The sequence below is a fragment of the Aspergillus tanneri genome, assembly GCF_003426965.1.
Source record: "Aspergillus tanneri strain NIH1004 chromosome Unknown AapTan_2_pilon_pilon_pilon, whole genome shotgun sequence".
In the NCBI taxonomy this organism is placed as follows: domain Eukaryota; kingdom Fungi; phylum Ascomycota; class Eurotiomycetes; order Eurotiales; family Aspergillaceae; genus Aspergillus; species Aspergillus tanneri.
Genome location: NW_022984629.1, coordinates 5,142,148 through 5,155,775, shown reverse-complemented (window position 1 = coordinate 5,155,775; position 13,628 = coordinate 5,142,148). Strand labels below are relative to the sequence as shown.

The window sequence follows — 13,628 nt, the reverse complement described above, 5'->3', positions numbered from 1 at the left end:
GACCACCCCACTTCTTCCACCCCACGCCTTCTTTCCTTCGGCCTATTTCCTCCAGAGATCAGAGTTATTGATCGGCAGAGATTCTGACTGTCTATTGCGGTCAGTATTTCTCGATCACCGCTGCTTCTTTTCTGGTTTGTTTTTCTATTTCCGGCTTCATTTGGGCGAAACGCCAAAACAACGCCCTTGAGCCCCGAAGAAAGTGTCCAGTGACATTACCCTCCACCGCTAGACGATTGTATCACCCCAGCATTGGTGGACATCACAAGGCGCATGGAGCCATATTCCGACTTGTTTTCGAACGAGATTTGGCATATGCTGGGAATGACGACAGAAGGGATCTTCACGTGCCTCGCCCTGGATTTTCGTAAGGCGATGGTTGGCTGGTCGTTACGCGCTCTAGCCGGGGCTGAATTACCAATACCAATACGATACGGGTGTTGCGTGGCCGATGCCGCTGCCTGATTACCTAATTCCCCGTCGCTGTCGGCGCATTGCGAAGAAATCCGCCATCTCCCCCCCCCTAAATTCTCGTCCTCCTGCACGCTGAACAGGGCCCTAGAGCCCTGCACGGCCTATCATCCTTATGAATCTCACCGCCATTGTCAAGGCACATCGGATCATACCTTGGAACCATGACTCACTGGGTGGTGATGATGTTGCCCAAGGTCATGGCACACACACTCTTGACTTTCAAACTTCTTGGTTTTTTTCTATTTTTTTTTTTTTTTATTCTTTGACTCCTTTATTTGATTACATCGCATTTTAATGTCCTTTTCTCTGCCCTCTTCATGCGTTGTCGCGATGATAGTGTTAGTTGGTCATGGTTTTTATTATTGTTCTTCTATTTCGGGAAAGTTGTTCCAAGGACCCCCGTTTTCGTCACCTTTCTACCTAGGTGATTCCTCCGTTCTAATGACTACCTGTTTCCGTTCCTATCCTATTCTGATTTTCTAGCGTCCTTTTTTTTTTTTTTTGATACCCCATCGTGTACTTCATGTCAGCATATTTCATCTATTGTCTGTCTCATACCCCGAGCTTGTTACACAGAACAGCTCCAGCGTTACTTCATTTCATCTAGCATAGCTTAGCGACATACCCCGGCCCTTTTGTGCGGCTTATTGATTTTCCTTGGCCTTTTAGCGATTACCTAACTTTTTTTCTTTTTTAATTCTATTACACGTGAATGTGAAATAGCCACTCAACTGAACATGATGGTTAACTGCATGAATCCCCTGTGGTACTCGCCTAGTATTGGTATTAGTAGAACTAAGATTTCAAGCCGAACTACATCGTTAACATATTTATATACTATGCAATATTATAGAAACTGGTCTGTTCTATAACAGGGTGCAAGCGAGAACACGGACCCTTGAACAAATATCCAAACAAAAGGGGCGATCCAAGACCTACAGCGACAATTCCTCCCTCTAGGTACAGTAAAGCAGGTATATAGCAACCTACCTACTCCGTATTAAACAAGTAGATAGGTAGATATGTATCACAAACTACAGCCCCTTCCGCAACAACTCCGCTCCGACCTCTTTGATCAACGATTCCTTCGCCAAAGAACCTATCTTCTTCTTATCTGTTATGGTGTCTGCAATTCCCATGGCTTTGCAGAGGTCCACGACGGATCCTTCGTCTGGAGCTTCGTACACAATCAGTCCCAAGGCGAATAGCAATCCGTGCAGCGCTTCCTGACTCTCTTCCTCTTGGGTGATGGCTTCTACTAGCGACGCGGTGAGTTCGACTTGGTCTTCCTCGGAGAGTTTGTCTGGAGTTTCTGAGAACCGGGCGTTATGGTTGTGTGCGGCGATATTGTAGGCGAGGGAGGCGGCTACGACGCGGAGGTTTGTATGGGAGTCTAGGAGACAGGATGTTGCGAGGCGGAGACAGGTTTCGTGGAGTTTGAAGGACGAAGACGTGACGAGGAGGTCTGGGTAGAGAGGTGAAAGGAAGAGGTTGCAGGTGAATTGGAGCATGATGATGCGAAGGGTGTATGGACAGGATGAGAGGGCTTCGGAGGGGGAAAGTAAAGTGAGGATGGTCTTGTGGTCTGGTTCTTCGGCGAAGTATCCTGCTACACGGGGATCAAGGAAGAGGAGACGGGCAAGGTCAACGAGGGCAAAGAGATTCTCGCGGGGAAGAGCCTCTGCGGTAGTTTGGAGGTAGGTGCTGAAGGATGGGAGAGAGTCTGGGAGAGGGGTGTCGGCCGGGGAGGCATTGCGGCAATTGATGAAATCGATGATGGAGAGGAGACGGGGGTCTTCGTGGTGGGGGTGGAGTTTCTGGATGAGTTTTTCCAGGGGAGGGGATTTCTTGTACGCGACGAAGTTGGTGATAGGGCGTTGGAGGCTGGGGAGATGGAGTTGGCGGTGGTGGTGGGAGGGATGTGCCATTTGCACAAGTAGACGGACGTTGCCTCGGAGTCGGGCTGGGTCTGCGCCGCTCCATTGCTCGATTTTTGAGCCTTTGAGGAATGTAATGAAGGTTGGAGTTGCTCGCACGCTGTACTTCATTCCGACGTCGCGGGCTGTGCTGACGTCTACCTTGATGAGGACAGCTTTGTTGCTGGCTTCTTCGGCGAGCTGGTCATATACAGGGTAGACTATCCTGCAGGGGGGACATGTCGCCGATGTGAAGAAGATGACTGCGCAGGAGTGCGACGCACAGGCGAGCTGTTCTTCGAGCTGCGGGAGATTGTTAACCACTCGGACCTTGCCGTGGAATGGCACAGCAGGCGCGGGCCAATTACGGGCGCTGCTTGGCGCAGATGCTTGCGTTACGCCGGAAAGAGATTTTTCGATTTGAGGCCTCAACATTTGCCCCAAGGGCGTCTCCAGGAAAGTCTTGGGCAGGTTCCGGATGTGCTCTGGGATTCCTGTGCCAACGAGAAACATGGCCAGGTCTTGGGTGAAGTTGTTGCAGTTGTGCAGGAAGAGATCATATGACTGGGAAAGAGTCAGTCTGTCTTTGCTCGGTTCTGTGATTTGTATAGAGGAAAGGGCATACTTCTGGGGTATAGATCTCTCCAAGCGACGAGATATACTCCTCTATCACATCTGAGGGGAGCTCCGTCTGTCCTAGGTGGAGCTTCTCCATGGGCTGTCCATGGTGTGTGTTTCCAGGGGTAGCGGTTTGGATGCCTTGACCAAAGAAATACTCCATGCCATTTAACACCAAAGACGTGTGGTAAATGGCATCGATTTGCGTGCCCATTAACGGGAGCGAATACTAGACTGCGTTAACATGGCACCATACATTTATGGTTCCAGAATCTATACACACCATCCGGGCAAGACCCTGTGAACATGTTAGCTAATACGTTTCTTAGGTGTAACATGGTATCAGCTCTGGGAATAATCACCTTGGACAGATCGTAGACGTACAGCTCTACATCCATGACGGTGGATGGATGAGTGTACAGCGGCTGAAACCGTCAACTACGTCAGAAACAGATAAATATAAATGATAAATTGAGTCAGAGGTTGAGAAACCCAAGCTGTGCGATGCGTAGAACAACTGCATCTAGAAGAGTGGGATTGTCGCATTTATCAAGTCTGAAAGAGGGCACAGGCTCTCCAGGTTACGTCAGCACCACGCAGTCACAGGAGCCTTCGGTGACCTTCGATGGACGGCTATCTCCCTCTATCAGAGATGATACTTACTGGCTAAGGCAAAATGATGAGAAAGCTATAGAGCCTAGTTACAGTGTAGTATGATAGACTTTTGAACCTTCCTTCTTTCGCCCAGGGTCTCTCTCTACCTATATCCATAGATTATCTATTAATGGCCATTCACCCCGCGCAGGTCTTTCGCGCTGACATTGCAATACCCATCGAGTCCAATCTTTCCTCCTTCACGCGCATTTGATCTTTCTATGCGAGATGGTGAGCAGTCTCATCACTTGAACCCCAGTGTTTATAAAACGCAGCGCCTAATCAATGATTCCCACAGCCTCCCAAGAAGCGGGGACCACCCTCTTCTTCGTCGGCGCCCAAACGAGTCCGACAATCTAAACTAGCCAAAGAAAACGACCTGACTGCCGACGAAGAGAATGAAATAAGAGAAGTATTCCATCTATTTTCAACCACAAGCGAAGAATTCCAGAATGAGAAGGAGGGTGTGATACCCTGTGAAGATGTTCGAAAGGCCCTAGTGTATGTGCCTGTTCCTTTGTTATTTGCATATTCTCTACATTTATCGCTCGTGCCCCATCGCTAATGGGTTTCCGGTATGCAGAGCACTTGGCCTTGCGCCCTCTGATTCCAAAGAACTACACTCCATCCTCTCCGCCCTTGACCCGACGGATACCGGTTATGTCCCCTATACGCCTTTCCTATCCGTCGCCGCGGCGAAGTTGAGATCTCGTGGCGAGGAGGCGATGGCCGCGGAAGTTGATGCTGCATTCCAGCTGTTTACGCGGGGTTCCGACGGTCCGATTACTCTGAATCACTTGAGGCGCATTGCGAGCGAGCTGAAGGAAGATGGACTGGGCGATGATCTCTTAAAGGATATGATCATCGAAGCAAACGGAGGGGCTGGAATAGCTGCTGGTGTGACATTGGAACAGTTTCACGAAGTGATGACTCGGGCTGGCGTTTTCTGAAATTCAAAGCTCGATTATATTATGACGGCTTTATGGGCAGCGTGCTGTGATTTTGGGTCTGTATTTCAGCGGGCGTTTGACAGTTTCTTGGTTTGAATCGATTACACTTGTACTTATATTAGGTATTATAGGTTAATTTTTCGATTGTATGTATCCTAGCCTCTGCTGTCTTCCGGGCTAAGCATTGCTTGAGAAAATCCATATTAAAATACTTGTCATTCAGAAAGTAAAGCCCAATGTATCAAGAAACAGAACATAGAAATATAAAGGTAATGAGTGCAAAACTGTTAACGCCTTTCATGCAGTAACATTGCATCTTCAGGGTATCATAGAACACGTGGTATACATAATTCCGTAGTGGCGTTCCACCAGACACGGAAAATAATAGAACAATCTGCTAAGAGGCGCCTCATTCAATATCTGAAAACGGAGGTAATTTCTCAATAGGCTGTTCAACCTTCTCCGATGCAGATACACTTGTCGCTCGTGACGTGCCAGAGATGGAGCCCTCGGTTGCTGTAGACCTGGTGGACATATCTTCTGGGCTCGAGGTTGAATTTTCCAAATTTTCCAAATTTTCCGATCCTGTAGCATCCGAGTCTTCCACTCCGGTTGATGAGTATGGCTCAGTGACTTCATAAAACAGCATGAAGACCCCGCCCTGATCCATAACAGTGGACTCGCTAACCATCTGGACATCCTCATCGCTTAACCGATACCAACGCTCGGACTTCTCTTTGTCTCCATCTGCTTCTATGACTGACTCCGGAACGTTGGCTGGGAATGTCTCACATGAGTATTTCCTATAGCAAATATAATGCCCATTTTCATGGCGGCCATAATGCGTAATGACTGCCCGCAATTCATAATGTCGATCAGAATCATCGGTAGCATTGTCGAGATGCGGAAGCATCGACTCTCGGGGGTCTATATCCCATTTTTCGATGCGCTTCTCAATATAACCTTCCCGTCCTCCTCCTAAACACCACCTATTCAAGTCCAGAAGTTTTGGGAATCGGACTGCGGCGTAATTTTTCCTAAGCATGCCCGTGCTCTCGTCAAATACACTTCGGTTTACATGGATTACAAGGCACTTTGGTGACCTTGCAATAATGGCCTGCCTTGATTTTGTCGAAGACACGCGGTTCTTTGCAGGTATGTGGCACTTCTTGGCCAATGTTTTCTCCGTGAAATCCTGTTCTTCAAGTGCCTCCTGTACAGCTTTCAACCGCTCTCGCGCTGAGGTTCTGAGTGCGTCTGATAACTTGGGTGATTCCGGTAGGTTGCCAAGCCCTTTATCATCTTCAATCTGTTGGAGTAAGTTCTGGAGTTGATTTTGTGCATGTAACAACGTGCACTTGGCACATTCTACCCCTTCAATAGGCTCCAAATTCATGTAATCATGCAGACAATCACGAACATCATACTGGAATCTCGAACCAAGAGGAACTGTAAGGCAGTTAAATGGAATAAGAGAGAGACCTTCTGTCCAACCACATTTCATGCAGCCAACTCTCTGTGCAAGAAGGCCTTCAAGTGGGTTACGGAAGGACGGTGGTTCGAGGGATTGATTCACAGTAGCCGGATCCCTGAGTACATCATCAGTAGAGCTAGATCCGATAACATGTTCGCGTGGGCCTGCCATCTTTAGGCCCAAGTTCCGGGTCTGTCGTCTCGTTGCTTGCTGCACCTCGTAGTCAACTTGATCTACAACTTTTGAGAAGTATTCCTGCGCATCTTGCTGCTGCCAACTACTCATCGATTTTAGTCCCGGTGGTGTCCATAACCGTTGGCCATAATTAGCAGCACTGTTCAGTAGACCGATGATTTCTTTGAGAGCTTGGTGTGTCGAAAACAACCCTTTCTCGCCCAGCACATCAATGTTGCGCTCCAGGAACTTATCGAGTGACCCAAGAGAAGCCAGTCCCTGAATTATGCTATTCTGATAGCATGAATTGTCCCAGTTCCCCAACCCCGGAGGTAAACTATCCCTACTTCCCAAAAGGGCAGTACCAAGGTCCGAAAGCGTTGTCGACCGATGAAGAATGGAGGACAGAAAAGAGTCGTCTAAGCTAAGTACTCGTTGCATAGCTTCACTTTTGGCTGCGAATGTCTTCGGAAGGGCGTTCGTCGAATTTAGTTTCGTCGCTTGCGAGTCTAGAGCGGCGACTACTCTAGAGGGTGTTAAGTAGACAATGATGTCCCACAGGATGCGGGTTAATGAAGCTGGACCAGAACTAAAATAGTTCAGTATAAAATAAACTGATATTGCAGTCACTAAGACATAGGCTAGGGTTATATTGTTCTGCAAGTGCTGTATCACAGCGTCATAATGGCCATTCGATGCGGCGGCGTTCCAAGGACTCTGGGTGAGGTCATCGACTCCCCCTCTGCGAGCGTTCATGATTGATAGAAACAGACAGAATGTCGCCGCATAGAGACGACTGCTTAGTATCCACGAAGAGTGTAAGAGGAAGAAAAGCGTGTCTGCATGGGGCCATACAAGGAACCAATTTGATGACAGCTTCGGCGAACGCTTTAGTTCGTATAAGTCAGCAAGCGCTTGCACGTCTGGTTGCTACCGCCTTCCCGACTTTATCGATACAGCGTCTCCACAAAATATTATACGACAGCGATTGAGATTTTTCCACATTTCAAGAGCCATGGCCAAAGCAAGGAGTAGTGAGTGGACTTCTATTCTCATGTGTGGCAGAAGAATGCAGTTCGTTTCTAACATTATTTATTTGTACTAGCCCAATCAAAACACTCCCGTGCTGCCAGGCGGGCAGCTTCTCCGAGTCTTGATGTCGACAAGTCTCTGACTTCACTCCCTCGAGCCCAGGAGACTGCGCTGCAGCGCGACTCCATTCTTTCAGATCGCGTAAATTCCGGCGTGACGAAAAAGCAATCAAAGCCTAAAACCAAATCCCGATCGCAGCTTCGAAAACAGCAAAAGGGTATTGAAAGAGCAGAAATTGTTCTAGATCAGCTGGAGAAAAAAGTGTCTAGGAGTGTCGGTCGAGCAAAAACCGTGAAAGCACGCAGGGTATGAGCGGAATCAATCCTCTAGATGTTGCATAAAATGGGTCCTAACCGTAGTCTACTCTAGGCCGAATGGGAGGACTTGAATCGAAAATCGTCTGTGTCTAAATTCCAAGCTCTTGATGATACTGAGGGCAACGATGGTGATGATGCTATGATCGATGACTCCAGAGCTCCTGCAAAAGCGAAACCTAAGCAGCGGCAAGAAATTGTGGTCCAGAATCCTGTAGTAGATGAGCCCAAGGGTATTGACGTGGATGACGATATCACCTGAGGGGGAACGGTTAAAGATGCAAAGGAATCAGCTATTTCCTAGGCCTGAGCTGGTTGATCATCCTTTCGATCTCCGTGGCGGCAGGCCCTGAAGCTCTTCCCCGGAGTACCTCAAGGGTATTAAAATCTTTGGCCCTGAAAGCTTCTTCTCCGGCTTTTACAATCATTCCGCATTTAACCCACATTTCAACCTTGTCCTCTGCGGACAGGTTGGTACATTTTGGGACAAATAATGAGGCAAGCTTTGTGTTCCCGGCGCCCAATATCTCATTATAGAAAGGCTGTCATTTTTTTTCCCAAAAAAGTGAGCTCATGCATCCATACGGTGCAATGTGTTGAAAACTTACCTCCCATCCGATTGGCGACTTCTTGCTTTTGCCGATTTCCTCCAACTCACCCCAGTCACGCTTTGCAACTAGGGCTCTCAATCTCAGCCACCAGTATGTCTTCTCTGACATCTTGAATTCGCTTTGTAGCTTCTGTGCTCTTTTGCCGTAACCCGACCTGATCAACCTGTAGATGGTCTGATTTAAGCTTAAACCGAGGAATTCCGATCGATCAGTAAGGTCCTTGTCTAAGCTTTCTTGTACCTTCAGTAACTGCGATGCCTCTGAAAGTAACTTCTGCTGTAAGACCACACTCGCATCTTTAGAATCTGCTAGTAGGCGAGATGCGAGATGGATCTTTCCAGTTTTACGTGATAGTTCAGTTTCATTCAGTGCCTCCGAGAGAAGAACATTCGAACCATCGATTGGGCGATCATCCTGGTAGTAGAGATCCTTCAGCAACTCGGTATCTTCTAGCCGAGCAGTCGCTTCCACAAGTGCCGACGCCATAGGGCGTGAGTTGATCATTCTGAAGAAGCTAGCAAGAGGGAGCTTGCTCTTCAGGTGCAAGAGTACATAGTTTACTAGATCATTGTCTCCGCTTTCAATGGCCTTCTCTAGGGCTATCTCATCTTCTTCCATGTTCAGCAACAATGGAACTTGTTTCCCAGCACGTGGCTCATGGTTCAGAAGTTGAGTCGCCAGATGGGCGCGACCCTCGTCGTACGCAGCCTGTGCAATCAATTCGAAAGATATCCCGGGCTTCCCTTCCAGTCTTTGTACAATGAGTTTGCAGACAGCCTCGTCATCAACTGTCGAAACCTTAACTTTCTGACTAGCCCAGTGAACGTAGATTTTATTTGCAGGATGTTGGAGATACTCGGAGACTCGTATAGCCAAAAGATATTCATGGCGGTTCACCAAGCGTTCGATAAGCTTTTCGGGAGTCAATCGGATATATTGCTCATAAGAAATGGGGAGCCCTATCTGGTAGTCTCTCACTGCGTTTAGGACACGAAGCCTCTCGGTCATCTCTACAAACTCATCGCTGTTATACAAATCTAGGACTGACTTGCCAAACGAAGCAGCTTTCAGTAACCTTTTCTGCCAGTGAGAATGAAATTCGTGTCCAGCGGCCTTAACGCAGATATCGACGGCCTCCGGTAGACTTGAACGGATCCGTTGAATATTTTCATCGGCTTTAGGGGATTTCTTTTCCAGAAGGTCTACCGAATCCAACAGCACTGAAGCCGGGGAAGTAGACCCAAGCCGAAAGATTACCTCTGTTACATCTTCACATTCGTTAGCTTCTGGAAATGCTTGTTCGACCTTCAAACTTACCAGTGACTTTGTGTAAGAACTCGCAGGTTTCATTAGTGATCAATCGGACCCCGTCAAACTCAGGCATAACATGAACAGTGTCATCATAATAGTATCTGCGTCTATTAGAAAGGGTCCCAGATTCGAATAATAGAGGATATGAGACACCCACCGAGCAGCAACACCGCTAGGGCCAATAAGATGTAGCTCATCTTCCCATGCAATTACAACAGCGTCATCGCCGCACCACTCCACAGTTCGGGGGGTGACTCGGGACTCTGGGTCATATTCACTGTACTTGCTTTGGAAATCGCTGCTTACAACCCATACTTTACCCTCGGCTGTGATAAGAGCCACAAATTTTCCTGTCGGCGACACGCTTGCATGCTTGAAGGGGCCATTTTGGAGAACTTTATCTTCTGACTCGGTTGGATCTACCAAGTAGACAGTTTTATCCACAGCCAGCAATACCTCAACTGAGCGAGACAGTGTATAGGCTGGGGGTATTAAAGACCATGAGGATACTTCTCCTTCGGGGCATGGTGCTAGAAGTTTAGGTCTTGGCTCATCATAGTTAGAGACAGCCACCAGCTGGTTATTAGAGAGTAAAGCGACAAAGCCAGAAGTCCAGAACCGGCAAGCTCGGACGCCATACTCCTCGGCTCCCTGTAAGAGGTCAGCTTCGGACGGAGCTAGGAGATGCAAGGGTCCTACATTTCCTAGAGAGAATGAAGTGAAATCACCATGTAGACCAAAATACCGTCTTACCATACCATCCTCCGTGACGACCAGTAGCTCTTCCCTATCAGACCAACCCAGTCCACGGATGGTACCATACTCCCACTATAAGTGGTTAGCTAAATAAGCGACAGAGATTGGAGGAGTTAACTAACATGAATTCGATTAATGTGTTTACCCGAACATGAGTAGATGTCAATATTTGATTTATTGGTTTGTGCATCTCGAAATCTGAAGAGTTTGCTCTCATCTCGGTACAAAGCTAGTTACATTTTGTTAGCATAAATTCTAGAATCTAAAACGAACAGGCCTTGGAATAGGTGGTCTGCTGCATACCAATAGCTCCTCCGTACGGAGCTCCGACGACAATGTAGTTCTCTAATTGGACGTCATCATCAAAGACGGCATCATATATGGGCACCTTCCTATAGAAACTATCACCCAGCTTCTCCCAGTTTGCCAGTGGGTTTGACGGCGCCATTTATGAGGTTGAGACCATGAATGAGCGGATCGGACTAGACTTGAAAGAGGTCGGTCGGTCATGGATGCCAGGCAGCGTTGCTGGTTGGGAAGCTCCAGCTCACATGGCTCCCGGCACTAACCTAGTTGGGAATTCCATAACTTACCATATTGTAACTTCCATCTTGGCTTTTCCTTCTTCACGATTCCGGGCACACTAATCTTGTCACGATGCTGAGGAATGCAGGCGTATGGTATTATGGATGATGCTTTGGATATCAACAAATTGGTCGTGGAGCTGTCGGATCTCGAAGTCGCGCTCCTTCTTTGTTTTGCGGTGCGCGAGCATTGTCGTATCGATACCACGGCGGATAACATCCATGACGTTGCCAAAGAGCTGGCACTGGTATTTGGCCCGATTGAATCCTGCACTCAACAGCTGGCTAATGAGCCTATCAGATATGCACCAACACGTTCAATCGTACCTATGCGATCCTCGATTGCTTTGAAACCACGTCGTTTGATGAGTTCTGCACCTACATAATTCCAGCAAACGCTCGCAGAAGACCAGCTACAACTAGAACCGCAGTCGAGCACAAGGTGGTCGATGTTGTGATAGCCAAGAATTTTAATCATATCCATGAGAGTCTTCAAGCTGAGGTGCTTGAGGTGAGAGTATTACCACATTTACGATGTGCATCTCGTTGATGCGTCAATAGTTGATGCGCTCAAAGAAGCTCGTTCTCAGAGATACGGTGCTCCAGGCTCCAACAGATTTTATCTTCGTTCCGCTCCTAGTACGCGATTCTGAACAGGATCAACTGAGATTGAATCCTCATCTGGTTTGTGCTCTTTCTTTCCATGTTATCGTATATAATACACTAACGTAGGTAAAAGAATGACCATTTTATAATTTCTCATTTTCACGACTCGGGAGACGGCTACGTGTATCTAGAGGATAACGATGGCTGGCTTTCGGACAGCCAGATGTCAGCTTCGTCCGTTGTGCGCAAGTCAGATGCACCCCTGAAGAAGAATCAACCAAGTATCGACCAAAAAGTAAGTTCACTTTTTTCTCCCACTTGTGATTCTCTCTGACTTTGAATATGAATGTGTCAGACTCTGGACAAAGTAGAACGAAGCAGCAACTGTGTTATAGCGGGCGCTGATATCTGTCGCTATCAGCAGGATATTGTTGTATTTCTTCGTCTCAGCCGTGCAGTTGCAGGGGGTGTATCTGTCCGTGCTACTGTTCATTTCAGAGTTATTTCAAGGTAAGTTTGGCCCTCATTCCTCGGCAAGTGATAGATGTTCACTAATGAAGCAGACTTCTTGCCACATTACATGGAATCGATTATCTCACCCCGTCTATAGTAGCCTTGGCTGCAAAGAAGGTCTTTCGGCATCGAATTGTTGTGGCCAAGCCGGAAGATGACCGCAGCTTGCAGTATGGAAGTGATCTGAAGGCTGTTTCTCAAGTTCTTGCTTATGCTACTCCAGATACTATCTTGGAAAGTGTACTCACTCTTGAGACTCCTGTCTGATATTCTAAACATATTCTATTGTTCTCTACTAGACTAGATCCATGCGGATGTACGTAGCTTGGCCTAGTGTGTAGAGAGCAATATATTGACATATCACAGCATTTCCAATAAGATATAGCCTAGTATTTATTCCACTCGTGAATGTTAAACAAACATCCTATTAACGATTTAGTCGGGCAAAGAAGTTCTAAATAAATAAACTCATCTAATAAAGAGTCATACTCACACCCCCTCGTTCTTCCGACACCCCTAACTTCCTGTTCTTATATAACTATTTGAGTGTCCTCAACTTCTCACACTTATATCCACTAATCTATAGGGTAGACCATCAATAATATTGAACAACGTCACGATGTCGCCTTTGAAATGACAGACATTGTGGAACTGCTCCAGCCTACCAAACCAGAAGCAGAAAGTCCAGCAGACAAAGTCCGGGCATACTGGCAAGCCCTTGCCGATGAGGCCATGGCACATCACGAAAACAGAATCACACCCTAGTGTACCATGCTACATGATGTGCTTTGCCGAATTCGTGCAAATGCCCGATAGGCGGGTGGACAGCAACAAGATTTCTTTCAACCCATATTCTACTGCGAAAGCCATTTTGACTATAGCATCCTCAACAATGCGCCCGACTGATGATACCGTATGTGCTCTTGGCAAGACAGTGAAGATCAACAGGGGGACTTTACTGATAGGTGTTTAAGAACCAGTGTCGTGTATTTAGTCTGGAACACGCTTTTGCCAACAAGTCATGACTGATAATAGGTGCCGAAGTCAATCTAACTATGTTGGGATCATGTCTCTTGCGTGGTCTTATATTTTCTCCGTTCATATACTGGAGATGCAACGAGACGAGGGCGCTAAGATTGTATACACGAACTCTCACAGCAAGTCGGCATCCCTCACACGATGTGCGTGGTCCTCAATCAGTTTATAGCATCGATATTGGCAACATAGATGCGTATGCCGAGCGATGATCGGCGGCCATATTGGCTCATGGACAAGGCTGGAAGGCAATTAGCTCTGAAGACGAAAATGAAGCCTACCTCGCTGCCTGGTCTCTGTCTCTGGAGAGCGACAAATTTCTAGTATCATATGGGGAGATACTGGACTCGAGAGGCAGTCTACTGTCTATTCTCCTCCTTCATCACAGACAGCCTTCAATTCCTTGCCGAGTCCTGTCTGCTCCACGACCTCGGCAGCCAATTCTATGCAGCCTTCGCGGCCACATTGACTTATCCAGCCCATTATCACCATAAAAGAGCCGTTGAACTGCCAATTTCTGTTAGTTGCAGAAGCCAACAAAAAGTT

General features: G+C 47.3%; 6 protein-coding genes across 6 annotated transcripts; 3 read left to right on the top strand and 3 right to left on the bottom strand.

The window, feature by feature from the left end:
* Positions 1–1,508: 1,508 nt before the first annotated feature.
* On the bottom strand, positions 1,509–3,406 carry ATNIH1004_001631 (bifunctional C97 family peptidase/thioredoxin family protein; the record flags this gene model as incomplete). Its single annotated transcript, XM_033566330.1, has 4 exons — positions 1,509–2,954; positions 3,016–3,237; positions 3,292–3,306; positions 3,371–3,406. The coding sequence occupies 4 exons, from the start codon at positions 3,404–3,406 to the stop codon at positions 1,509–1,511; spliced, it is 1,719 nt and encodes a 572-aa protein (XP_033432087.1).
* Positions 3,407–3,890: 484 nt separating this feature from the next.
* ATNIH1004_001630 (EF-hand superfamily Ca2+-modulated protein) lies at positions 3,891–4,612 on the top strand (the record flags this gene model as incomplete). Its single annotated transcript, XM_033566329.1, has 3 exons — positions 3,891–3,893; positions 3,961–4,163; positions 4,246–4,612. The coding sequence occupies 3 exons, from the start codon at positions 3,891–3,893 to the stop codon at positions 4,610–4,612; spliced, it is 573 nt and encodes a 190-aa protein (XP_033432086.1).
* A 409-nt stretch (positions 4,613–5,021) lies between these two features.
* ATNIH1004_001629 (ubiquitin-specific protease UBP1) lies at positions 5,022–7,016 on the bottom strand (the record flags this gene model as incomplete). Its single annotated transcript, XM_033566328.1, has 1 exon — positions 5,022–7,016. The coding sequence occupies one exon, from the start codon at positions 7,014–7,016 to the stop codon at positions 5,022–5,024; it is 1,995 nt and encodes a 664-aa protein (XP_033432085.1).
* A 259-nt stretch (positions 7,017–7,275) lies between these two features.
* Positions 7,276–7,928, top strand: ATNIH1004_001628 (Alb1 domain-containing protein; the record flags this gene model as incomplete). The annotated part of the gene is made up of 3 exons (XM_033566327.1): positions 7,276–7,294; positions 7,366–7,658; positions 7,722–7,928. 3 exons carry the CDS (start codon positions 7,276–7,278, stop codon positions 7,926–7,928), a joined length of 519 nt encoding a protein of 172 aa, XP_033432084.1.
* A 31-nt stretch (positions 7,929–7,959) lies between these two features.
* On the bottom strand, positions 7,960–10,792 carry vp16 (tethering complex subunit VPS16; the record flags this gene model as incomplete). Its single annotated transcript, XM_033566326.1, has 7 exons — positions 7,960–8,208; positions 8,275–9,536; positions 9,595–9,689; positions 9,746–10,239; positions 10,342–10,416; positions 10,467–10,573; positions 10,648–10,792. The coding sequence occupies 7 exons, from the start codon at positions 10,790–10,792 to the stop codon at positions 7,960–7,962; spliced, it is 2,427 nt and encodes an 808-aa protein (XP_033432083.1).
* Positions 10,793–11,011: 219 nt separating this feature from the next.
* On the top strand, positions 11,012–12,314 carry ATNIH1004_001626 (uncharacterized protein; the record flags this gene model as incomplete). Its single annotated transcript, XM_033566325.1, has 6 exons — positions 11,012–11,176; positions 11,230–11,439; positions 11,490–11,612; positions 11,668–11,829; positions 11,890–12,044; positions 12,098–12,314. The coding sequence occupies 6 exons, from the start codon at positions 11,012–11,014 to the stop codon at positions 12,312–12,314; spliced, it is 1,032 nt and encodes a 343-aa protein (XP_033432082.1).
* Between the last annotated feature and the right edge of the window lie 1,314 nt (positions 12,315–13,628).